The sequence below is a fragment of the Hyperolius riggenbachi genome, chromosome 1 (genome assembly GCF_040937935.1).
Source record: "Hyperolius riggenbachi isolate aHypRig1 chromosome 1, aHypRig1.pri, whole genome shotgun sequence".
Classification (NCBI taxonomy): Eukaryota; Metazoa; Chordata; class Amphibia; order Anura; family Hyperoliidae; genus Hyperolius; species Hyperolius riggenbachi.
Window position 1 is genome coordinate 444,146,850 of NC_090646.1, and position 12,886 is coordinate 444,159,735.

At 45.7% G+C, this 12,886-nt stretch overlaps 1 protein-coding gene across 1 annotated transcript in view; it reads right to left on the reverse strand.

Moving 5' to 3' along the window:
- Positions 1–12,886, reverse strand: part of RAB36 (RAB36, member RAS oncogene family) — a 70,643-nt gene that overhangs the window by 32,376 nt on the left and 25,381 nt on the right. The window contains exon 3 of the mRNA XM_068238364.1: positions 7,201–7,266. Within this exon, the coding sequence (XP_068094465.1) occupies positions 7,201–7,266 (66 nt within the window). The remainder of the gene's footprint in view (positions 1–7,200; positions 7,267–12,886) is intronic.

The following is a 12,886-nucleotide window of genomic DNA, read 5'->3' on the forward strand; positions in this document are numbered from 1 at the left end:
CCACAGAGTGGAGGAGTCAGAAAAGGAGATAGAAAAGCTGGGGCAGAAGCAGAGAGACCATGATGCAATACTAGAACGTCATTCTAATCAAATTAAAGATATATACATGAAAATAGACGACCAGGAAAATAGGCAACGCCGAAACAACCTCCGAGTAAGAGGGATTCCGGAATCAACCAAGGTACAAGATCTAATCCCCACACTAACCGGTATCTTCAACATGTTCCTCGGTAGCCCCAGTGACTCTCCCATTGAAATGGACAGAGCCCACCGTACTCTGGGCCCAGTTAGCACAAACCCGGAACGCCCGAGAGACGTTGTCTGCCGCCTGCATTATTATACTGTTAAAGAAGCCATCTCGCTAGCCGCCCGGGAGAAAAGCCACATTGATTTTGATGGCGTCAAAATCACCATCTTGGCAGACCTCTCCCGCCTCACTTTGCAGCTGCGTAGGGCGGTTCGCCCGCTCCTAGAGGCTCTGAGAGCAAAGCACATTCCTTACCGATGGGGTTACCCTTTCCAGCTCCAAGTACACCCTGACGGGAAATTGGCCTATCTCTCCTCGCCGGACGACCTACCGAAGTTCCGGGAGATCCTCGGCCTACCACCAGTTAAGCTGTCCGCTTGGCCTTTGGACCCTCCGACCCCTGAGACACCTCCAGAGGCTCTTCAGCAGAGAAAAAGCTGGCAGACGGTTGGTCGCAACAACAGACGGAGACGCAGATCATCTGACCGGGAATCTGGCCCGGGCCCTGCATCCTCTCCCCGACAAGGGACACCATAGGGGCCTAGCCGTCCGGGATGTTGCCATTGGCTTATTGCTTGCAAAAAGTCTTCTCCCCCCATGTTCTCCCCCCACTTTCCTCCCCCACTACATACGCTCATTGGTTATCCGGACTAAGTTTGCATGGTCCGCATGTAATGTACAGGAGGGCGGTCATTTTGGCCAACTTTTATAACAGAAGCTTCTTTAGGCTCGCCCATTCAGTTAAAATGGGTGCTCCTGTATATATCACCTACCAATGCGGACAACGTCTATGAGACTTAAACCACAGCTTGCCAGCGTGGGTTCCCACCATAGAGGAAAGTAATACTACATTAAGCTGTTTGACTGTTACCAATACCCTGCTAGCCTGGGGGCCCGGGAGCCGAGACCCAGTGTGTTATCGGCCTCCTCGCTCCCACTGATTATAGTCTGGTTTACCTAGACTTTCTACTCTTCGTGATTAATATCTCGAATATGTTTGTTAAATTGTTCTATATTATGTTCTTTATTTCTCTTGTTTATCATATATCTCATGTTTTCTCAGGAAATGTTTTGCATACCACAACAATGTTCTGTGCATGGCCTGACCTTGGGCTGTACTTCCTTAAGAGGTACAAGAATACTTGGCAGGCTATAATGTGCGGGGTCATAAAGTACACTCAATGTAACCATGTCAGCTAACACAGGTAGAGGTTCTAGGGGAGAGATGTGTGGATGTGCCTCCTTTAATGTAAAAGGATTCAATAACCCAAATAAACGATCCCAGATATTGCACAGTATGCATAAAGCCAAATTCAAAATTCTAATGCTACAAGAGACCCACTTTAGGTCTGATAATTTTCCTATGATCAAAGATCGAAACTACACTACGTGGTTCCACAGCACCTTTCCAGATTCTAAATCGAAAGGTGTCTCTATAGGCCTCCACAGATCCCTCCCCTTTTCTGATGTAGAGTCTTTGGTGGATCCCCTGGGCAGATACATCTTTGTCCATCTAAAAATTTGTGCCAAGCAATACACGATCGCCTCCCTTTACTTACCTAACCAGAATCAGGGTCAGACCCTTCTAAGATACCTCTCTAAACTGGAAACATTCGCCAAAGGGCAAGTGATCATAGGCGCAGACTTGAACTTGTGCTTAAATCCAAATCTGGATTCCTCAGTAGGACACTCGGGCATACCCTCACATCTACGTATAAAAATTAAAAGTAAATTACAGGCGCTCAGGCTGGTGGACTGTTGGAGAGTTCTCCATCCCAAGGAAAAGGACTACACCTTTTTCTCAGCCCCTCACGGGTCGTCCAGCAGAATAGATGTTGTCCTTCTCTCCCACAGCTTACTAGACAGGGTCATCTCATCTAGCATCGGGATAAGACTCTGGTCTGATCACGCCCCGGTCTCCTGTGAGTTAGACCTACTGGGGGACGCTAGGAGCCCATATTCGTGGAAATTAAACTCTAACCTTCTGAAAGATCAGGAATGCTTAGAGGACGTGGGTAGAACAATCAAAGATTTCATCAGGGCTCATGAATCGGATGACACCCTAGATACTTTTAAATGGGAGGCACTAAAATGCACAGTTAGAGGAGTTCTTATCTCTCACGGGGCCCGCCTTAAAAAAGCCAGGGGAGCCAGACTATCACTCCTGTTTGCGGAGATTTCTGAACTAGAGGAGAAACTTAAGAGGAATCCCACCAATCCCCAACAACTTACTCTACAGTTAAACGCATGCAGACAGTCAGTTTTATCTATCCTTGACGAGCGCTCTCTAGCTCAAAGGGAAAGGTTCAAAGGAGTTTTATACGAGAGGGCTGATAAGTGTGGCACAATCTTGGTGAGATATCTTCATCCTAGGAAAAGCGCCACATATATCCCCTCCATAGCTACTAAAAAGGGTCCCCAGGTTCATAAGGCCAACCAAATCGCAGACACATTCAAAGCCTACTACGAGGAGTTATACAACATTAAAGGCAAATTCTCTGACATGAACCCGGGGGACCTATCCCAGAGACTAAAAGCATACATACAGAAAACTGCACTTCCAACCCTGGATGAAGCAGTGGTTAGGGCCCTGGAGGAACCATTCTCAGAAGCAGAGACCCTATCTGGCATAGCCATGCTCAAACCAGGGAAATGCCCTGGCCCAGACGGCTATTCGGCTGTCTTTTACAAACATTTTGCCTCTGACCTAGCCCCTATGATGACCAAGTCGTTTAACGCAATATCTGAACGTAACCCCTTCCCATACCAAGCCTTACAAGCACACATAGTAGTTATCCCTAAAGAGGGCAAAGATCCCAGCTCCTGTAGCAGCTATCGCCCCATCTCTCTGATCAATTTAGATATAAAGGTGTTTTCCAAGATAATAGCAGAAAGATTGAAACCCAACCTACCTTACCTCATACACACAGACCAGGTGGGTTTCACGTCTTTTCGCGAAGCGAGGGACAATACTCTTAAAGCTATCTCAATAATCCATAGGGCTCAGAAAGACAACATTCCCATATGTGCTCTGTCAGTCGATGCTGAGAAGGCGTTCGACAGGATTCACTGGGGGTTCTTGAGAGAGACCCTTATTCAAATAGGTCTCGGACCTTCTCTCTTCCACAAAATCATGGGACTCTACAGCTCCCCCTCTGCTAAAGTAAGAGTAAACGGAGTCCTGTCGGACGCCTTCCGCATAGGCAACGGGACAAGACAAGGGTGCCCCCTATCCCCCTTATTATACATACTATGTATGGAACATTTTGCTAACGCTCTTCGAGCCAACCCGGACATTAAGGGGCTCCAGTATGGAGAATACAAAACTAAACTATCCCTATATGCAGATGACCTGCTTCTATACATCTCAGAACCCCTTACGACGCTACCCTGCTTTCTAAAGGAAGCCAGGGACTTTGGGGCCCTTAGCAACTTCAAAATGAACATATCCAAGACAGAGGCCCTAAATATCTCACTGCCCCCCGACATGCTCCATCACATTAAAACTTCATTCCCATTTAGATGGGTCTCGGGGGCTTTGAAATACCTGGGGATCCTCCTCCCATCTGATCTCACAACCATCTTTGAACTCAATCTCCCTCCCATGGTAGATAAAATAAATAAAGACCTAACGACATGGAACAAACTCAACCTCTCCTGGCTGGGCAGGGTCAATGTTATTAAAATGGATGTCTTGCCGAGATTGTTATACATTTTCCAAGCTGTCCCGGTGGAGGTCCCCAGTTCCTTTTTTAAAGGCCTCAAACAAAAAATTAGCTCCTTCCTGTGGCAAGACAGGAGACCCAGGACAAACGTTAATCTCCTTTTTAGAGCTAAAGAAGACGGGGGAGTGGGACTACCCAACCTCGCTACTTATCATGAGGCCGCCACCCTGACTTTGGTTCTTGACTGGTTTTACGGTAGGGATCAAAAGCAGTGGCTCAGCCTAGAGTCCTCCCTAGACCCAATTGACCAACGAGCTCTCCTTTGGACCCCCAAGGACAGGAGATCCCCCCCAGCACTCTCCAATTCTGGTCAGCTGTGGTATTGGGTAGATGGGACAGAATGTCTAAAAAATATAGTCTTTCACCTACCCCTAGCCCTCTCACACCCATCCTAGACAACATTAGCTTTGGCTCAGGGATGCACAGGAAGGACTTCTTGGGAAGGGGTAGAGACAACTGGCCTCAAATTAGGCACTATATTGGACCCACCTCCCTGTTGCCGCGGGAGGGATGGAGAGGGGGGAGGAAGCTCCACTACCAAATTGGTTCCTTACTATCCAGTTTCGCCAATTCTACAAATCCCTTCGTTCTATGGGAAATATACACAGGCGCCTCTCCCCTTTTGAGAAGCTCTGCTCCAGGGCCTCCAAGCCCCAACACATGCTCTCTCAAATTTACAAAATTCTGATTGCTGACTGTGGAGAATTGGCCCTCCAAAAATTACAGAATACATGGGAGAGAGACCTGGGAAGGGAAATTGACCAAGAAGAATGGGACAAGGTATATGCCCTATCACACAAAATGTCTCCTTCAGTTTTAGCTCAGGAAAGAAACTTTAAGCTTTACGCCAGATGGTATAGAGACCCAGCCAGATTAGCTAAATTTGATATCAAGTCTGCCGACACGTGTTGGAGATGTGGGTCGGAGATAGGCACTTACTTTCATATCTTGTGGCAATGCCCTGCCATAAACCCTTTCTGGCGGAAAGTATTCGACTTGCACAACATTCTGTACCTCCAACCAATGCCATGTATTCCTGAAATTGGCTTACTCTCTATTATCCCTGGTTCTCTGGCAGCAGCCAAGAAATCAGTCTTTAGATATCTCTTGATTTGTGCTAGGCTACTTATCGCCAGAAACTGGAAAAAACAGGCTGTCCCCTCTCTCCCTGATCTCATCAGCCACATGAACCATATAAAAAGAATGGATGATCTCCTCCTCACGGCACAGGACAAGTACAACATTTTTACCCTGAGATGGTTGGTTTGGATTGATTTCTGCGACTCAGATGCCCTCCACACTTACCTGTCTTAATCCCTCACTGCTTCCACAAATGCTCCCACAACTGAACACATGGTTACATACCTCCACACATCATCTATTCACCGGGAATCAACCTATGAGATTATCTTGCATTTTCTTTATGTCCCATCAGGAAAGGTACCCTGGATCTTAATTCTCCTAGGTTATGCTATGAACATGCTTCTTTTTATGGTTTCCTGAGATATCCCCTGTTTTGCCTTCCCTCCCCCTATCCCCCCCCCTCCCTCCTCCCTTTCCCCCTCTCCCCTCTCTTCCCCTTCCCCCCTTTCTCAATTAAGAAAAAATAGGCAAATAATGTCAGTGACAAAATGTTATTTCTCATGCCAGCTTTTATTATGTAATCATATATGCAACTCGATAACATATGTGTTCTGTTGTGCCAATTTCAATAAAAGATTGTTGAAAAAAACAAAGTAGAAACAAGGCTCTAGTGGTTCTCCTATTTTCCTAGCCCCTTGTAGTGTGTTCCTAGCTTTGAAGTGTGACGTATATGGTAGTTATCACATGGTACAGTGGGGCCTGTCAGCAGATCAGCACAGTAAGGGCACCTCCTTGCAGCAATAGAAGCTGTGCCCTCTGCAACCAAGTCATTGCTGCCATAGACTAACATTGGACTGTCCACACTACCTAATTGAAGTCTTTAGCAGTCAATACTGCTGGAAGAGCCACCAGAAACACTGTCATTGTCTGTGGAAGGGACAGCCACCAGTGTGGTGCTGACAGGTGCTACTATGCCAAAACATGCATGTATGGCAGTGCAGTACTAGTCATCACTAGCATAGTGTTTCATTTTTTATTTATCTTTATTTGATATCAGCTAATCAAAAAATTCATAAACACATGAAAATAAGTTTTGCCACTACAAACATCTAGGAAAACATTTGTACTTGGAATGGAATAGTGACTGTATATGATCTGCATTAATACTTACAACATTATGGAGTAATGGAAAATATGATGGCAAAAAGCAAACTGGATACTGTAGGGGGGTCGGGGGAAAATGAGCTGAACTTACCCGGGGCTTCTAATGGTCCCCCGCAGACATCCTGTGTTGGCGCAGCCACTCACCGATGCTCCGGCCCCGCCTCCAGTTCACTTCTGGAATTTCTGACTTTAAAGTCAGAAAACCACTGCGCCTGCGTTGCCGTGTCCTCGCTCCCGCTGATGTCACCAGGAGTGTACTGCGCAGACACAGACCATACTGGGCCTGCGCTGTGCGCTCTTGATGACATCAGCGGGATCGAGGACACGGCAATGCAGGCGCAGTGGTTTTCTGACTTTAAAGTCAGAAATTCCAGAAGTGAATCGGAGGCGGGGCCGGAGCATCGGTCTGCGGGGGACAATTAGAAGCCCCGGGTAAGTTCAGCTCATTTTCCCCCGACCCCCCTACAGTATCCCTTTAAAGGACTATGTATAATAATAGCCTTTACTTTGGAAAAATGGCAACAAATACCTCATATGTTTCTCTGTCATACATCATATACATAACAGTACAAATAAGTATGCATTTCTTTATAAAACAATCTGAAAAACATGGTGTGCAGACCTACGCACAACTGTAAATAATACAAAATGAATGTCCAAAAAAAAGATCGCGGTTGCAGTCTGAGATTACCAAAAAGTTACAATCTCATGTACCACCAAAAAACCTCTGGGCATCCAATCCACTGTCTCCAGGTAAGAGGAAGGAGACAAGAAATTCTGTAGTCAGACAATGCCTCTTGACCTCATTAACCAACACATTATATGTAAAGGAAGAGAGAGGGTGCCATAGCATAATTCTGGTATTTGTTAATTGTTGGTACATGAGATTGTAACATTTTGCTAATCTAAGACTGCACGGGCAATCTATTTTTTTGGGGACATCACATACATTATCTAAGAGTTACACACGTTGCAATATACCTGTTGATAAGACTGGTTTTTCCAACATAAAGGTCCCCCACCATTACTACCTTGGACATTTTCAACCTAGAAGACAACACAATTAAAAAAAAACATTAAACACTGTACATTATCATTTTGGATTTAGAGAGTGTCAGTATCTTCTGTGGCACTTGCTTCAGGTTTGCATTCACCAGTGTAAATCATGAAGGACAGGCAAACATCTTACAAACTGACATTTCTACTCCTGTGCACTTACTGTGCACCTCTACTGTTTTGTTTTTTGTAGTTTTTAAAGCACTGTGCACAGCCTCTGATTGTGTTCAAAAAAGTCAGGGCCAGATCACTTCCTGAACTCACACACAAAGGCTTCTACAAACGTTTAAGGAAAAAAATGAATTTGTGTAACACCTATGACATTAAACCCTGCCGTCTTCACCTGAGGGAGGTTAAGAGGAAATGTTGCCCTAGGTAGCAGTTTGTCTCCCCCTGCCTGCCACAAGGCTTTCTGGTAAGGTGAGGTGGTGGCGGGGGTTCAGTGAAGATGGGACAGGCCCTTGGGCACTCACTAGGCTCTAGCACCTGCCTCAAATACCTTGTGGGTGACCCGGCTCTGTTTTTTTTACAATGACTTAATGAGACCATATTTTATTTATGGTCAGCCTCATAAAATAAATATGTAACACCTGTACTGAAAAACCCATCTGTTCAATAATACAGAGTTACTTACTAATGTGTTTAGGTAGCATGAGATCAAAGTGATTCTGGGGGATTTTTGTTCTTTTAAATATAAATGTATTGTGTAGGTCACATTTTATTTATAAATATGCCTGCACTTTCGGCTCACAGATATAAATTGCAGTGAAACCGAGAATTAGAGCATTACACGTGCATACAGGCTACACTGAGGGGACATAAAGCTATTCTGTTGCTATAGTGAGTATATCTATGTTTGCAAGTACCAAAGTACATGTTTGCACAGCAAGATGCCTTAATGAAGCCATCATTATTTTGAAAAATAAACCTCCTATTTTATCACCAACACTGAAAATCAAACAAAGTGTAACCCATGCCATATATCAGCTGAATTACATTTTTGGAAATGGTAATTTATAATGGTTTATTTATTTATTGTATTTATAAAGCGCCAACATATTACACAGCGCTGAACATTAATTTAGGTTACAGACAATATTTAAAAATATTTGAAAACCAGATCACACACCATAGTATGAGTACCAGGTTCATCAGATCCTCAGGTTTTGCAAAGTGTGATCAGGCTGCATAATGTATTCTGCTATGCAGTTACATAGCAGCAACCTCACTGGGCCATGATCTCACAAAAACTACAGCTGCTGTTTATGTGTGTGAATAGGAACTGCATAGTATGCAATGCATTCTTATGCTGGGCATACACGGCACGTTTTGTACCGTGTAATCGAGCCGCTGATGGCTCGATTGATAATTTAGGACGTGTCCGATACCCCGCAGGATCGATTCCACGCTCCATACCAGCGGGCAGGACAAAAGAATAAACGAGCGGAAGATAAGAAGCCGCCCGCGGGGATGAGCGGGAATCGAACCGTGCGCCCGCGGGGACGGCTCGATTACACGGTACAAAATGTACCGTGTATGCCCAGCATTAGGCCCGTTTACACCTAATCAGTTGCTCTCAGTTATAACTGAAAGCACAACTGATTTTCAAAGTAATATCCATGTTTTCCTATGACACCTTTCACACTTAACACGTTTTAACTGAAATCTTTTTCACAATGCACTGCTATGGAGAAGAAGAAAAAACGCGTACCAACTGATTAGGGCTTGTTTCCACTACACGCAGATTGGATGCAGAATGGATGCAGAAAAACTGACTCCAATGAATGCCTATGGGCCTGTTTCCACTAAATGCGATTCTTCTGCTGCAGATTTTCCCATAAGCATTCATTGGAGTCAGTTTTTCTGCATCCATTCTGCATCCAATCTGCGTGTAGTGGAAATAGGCCCTTAGTGTAAACGGGGGCTTACAGTTATGAATAGACTGCAAACAGAAACTCAGCAGCAACTGATGACAGATGTATGTGCTCAGTGTTCCAGATTATATTATGTTTGCCCACTATAGGCCTGATTCACAAAGCGGTGCAAACTTTTTCGCGGACTTTTGTGCGCGCAATTTGCCGCGATTCGCACGATCGCAGACTTTTGCGCGCGCAATTGTCCGCGATCGCGGCAAATTGCGCGCGAAAAAGTTTGCATCGCTTTGTGAATCAGGCCCTATATGTGTTACGGCCAGAACCCGAAGTCTGGCCACTTCGGGTCCTGGATGGTCAAAACTAGAAGTGGCCGTCTCACTGCGGTCAATGTGCGAAATGAATTAGATTCCCGGCGTCAATGTGAGAAATTAAGCTGGCTCCTCGGCTCTGGCTCCTCCCCCTGCCCATCTCCTATTCAGCTTGGGCAGCCGGGGACACGCGCAGTCCCCCAGAGACGTTTGTCAGTGCAGGGAATCCTCGAAAAACAAGAAAACTATGCTGGCGCTCTGGGTATACATAAGTTAAACACCTTTATTTCTGTCACATGACAATATCAAAAACACATGCACCTAGCACCAGAACTGCCCTAAAAACACTTAAAATAATGCAGAGCGCTCCTCACACCCACCATTCACAGCCAACCACATACATCCCATACACTCTGGTACCGGTACCACATCAATTATATTCAGAGTGTGGAGATAGGTGTAGCTGCCTTGGGGTATTAGAGGTAAGCCTTGAACCGGCCAAGCACTGGCAAATAACAAACTTCCAGTTAAGCAGACTGCTAAAATGACAGACACACTGCCTTCTGTGTCTTACCACCCTGTCAACAGGCGCGTGTCCTCCAATCATCAGCGGCCTCTTCCTGGGTTAGCAGTACCCACATTCATCACGTTGCTGGGCTGTTTACATGAGGCACTACTGCAGGCAGCTTGAGGATACGGAATGTCAAAATCAGCGAACTTCTGAAGAAGGTCAAATTAAGCATGTGGAGTGTCACTCTAGGTCTAACTATATGCCCTCGATTCAATCAGTACCAGCTCTGGGAATTTTCCTGGAGCTGGTGTCACGCGATTTGAAAAAATTGTCTTGGAAAAAATCAGGAAGAGACAATCTTACAAGGGGCGAAAGAGTGGCACTCGATGAGCTCAAGAGGGCCAGTGAAGTCATTATACGCCCTACTGATAAGGGGGGAAATGTGGTCCTTTGGTCCAGAGAATTGTACATGCAGGAGGCTAATCGTCAACCTTCGGATACAAATATGTATCAGGCGTTGCACGGTCCCCCATATGAGAGAATAGCATTTGGGGTGAATGAATGGGTCGATGATGCGGGAGAAGAAGGGGTGCTTAACAGTCAGGAGAAACATTATCTGAAGGTGGATACCTAAAGAGTCCCGGTGTTTAACCTGATTCCGAAGGTCCACAAGAACCTCAACAGACCCCCTGGAAGGCCGATAGTAAGCGCAATCAATGGGCCGACTGAGAAATTATCTACCTGGATTGATGGCAAGATCAGGAGATTAGTTACATCCCTCCCCTCATATGTACAGGACTCAAATGATGTCCTGCGCCTTTTGGATGGTCTGACAATTGAACCTGATGACATCTTGGTGGGAATAGACGTGGAAAGTCTTTACACGTCTATTCCCCATGAAGTGGGCTTAAGGGCAATAGAATTCTTCCTTGGAGATGTATACCCCGATACCCCTGTCCATAATCAGTATGTGCTGGAGCACAACTGCTTCTTGTTCAATGATACTCACTATAGGCAGGTGCACGGTACTTCGATGGGAGCGTCGTGCGCACCTGCCTATGCCTGCTTACATCTAGGCATGTGGGAGAGGATGGATGTATACACACGTCCGGAATTTGATGTACATGTGAAAGTGTGACTCTGTTTTATTGATGATGTGCTGGTGGTGTGGAGGGGAGGTGTATCTGGGTTGGAAAAATTTCTTGATCAGCTCAATCTCAACCAGAGAAATATCCACCTCACATATACCATCAGTAGGGATGAGATTTCCTTCCTTGATTTGAGGATAGTGAAGGATGGAACAGTGCTGCGGACCTTCCGTAAGCCAACAGCTGGCAACACCCTCCTCCACCCATCACCCAAAACATCTGATTAAGGGTATACCCACGGGGCAGTTTCTTCGTATCCGAAGAAATTGCTCCAATGATGTGGACTTTAGACTGGAGGCCACACAAATGTACAACCGGTTCAAGGACCGGGGCAATGAGCATGAGGTGTTGTGCTCCGGTGCTGAGAGGGCACTCCAGACCCTGCGTAGTGACCTATTGCAGGGACGGAAAAAGGAACGAGAGAGAGATGCACGGGAGAGGGAGTCATGTCCCAAGTTTATTTCCGCGTTTAGCTCCGACTGGTTACAGATACGAGAGGTCCTATGTAAGCATTGGCCGATTTTACAGGTGGACCCCACAGTGGGCCCCTTGGTGGGACAGAGACCGCAGATGGTGGCCAGGAGGGCACCTAATCTGCGGAACCACTTAGTGCACTCTGATATTTTACCACAGGTGATGTGGCTTACAGAATTTACAGGCAAGGGTATGTACAGATGTGGTGGATGGTCGGTGTGTGAATTTGTGGAGACGGGAAGAACATTCCAAGCACCGCATAGAAATAAACAGTGGGTCATCCGCTGCTTTATAAACTGTAATACTGAGTGGACAGTATATATCATCCAATGCCCTTGTCCTCTATTATATGTCGGCATGACGACAAGAAAATTGAAAAAGAGGATCACAAAACATCTGAGCAACATAAACTGCGGTAGAAAACCTAATAGGGAGTATAGGAGTGCTATGGCGGAACATTTCTGTGAAATCCATAGGGGAGAGACATCTGGCTTCAGATTTAAGGGCATATACAAGCTCCAGGGAAAAAAGAAGAGGTGGAGATAGGGAGAAGATGCTGCTACAACATGAATGTAGATGGATCTATCTCTTGGACTCTCTGACAACGAATGGACTTAATCAGGAACTATGCTATGCGCCATTCCTGTAAACAAGCAGTAATGTGACATGTACTAAGAAACTTGCTATGAAAACATAATCTAGTACATCAATACAAAACCTCATAAACTGAGAAATATATGAATGTAATCTCAAACTAGATGCAGCATAACTGCCAGAGATGTAATTTAGTGCATAGGTGGAAGATTATGCAGAATTGCCGATGATTTGATATCTAAGTTACCATGGAGACAGGCTTGATGACGGAAGTTACAGCCTCGACTATGGGTGAGCCCACAACCACGCCTTTCTGGCGTACACATGCACAAATCACCGCTCTGCCCCCCACTCCATGCATTCTGACGAAGCTCGCAGAGGGCGGGCACAACGCATCGGTGGGCGGGGCTACACCCTGTGCGTCTTGAGCGCTCAACTGGCCGGCCGCGCGGCATTGCTACTAACCCATACCACTCCTGCTCCCCATGACATTGCCGTGGTGTGGGTAGAGCTGTGGAGTGCACAGAAGTGACAAAGGATCAAACCTTTTCATTGTTCCCTTTTCCAATTCAAACATACAGCAGGAAAATCTAGTCAACAGGAACAGAAACAGCAAAATAAATATTTGAGGACTAGGTAGAACCTTTTTGGTTTGCTGCAGTAAGACAACGTAAAAAGTATTCTCTGTGTATACCTATCACA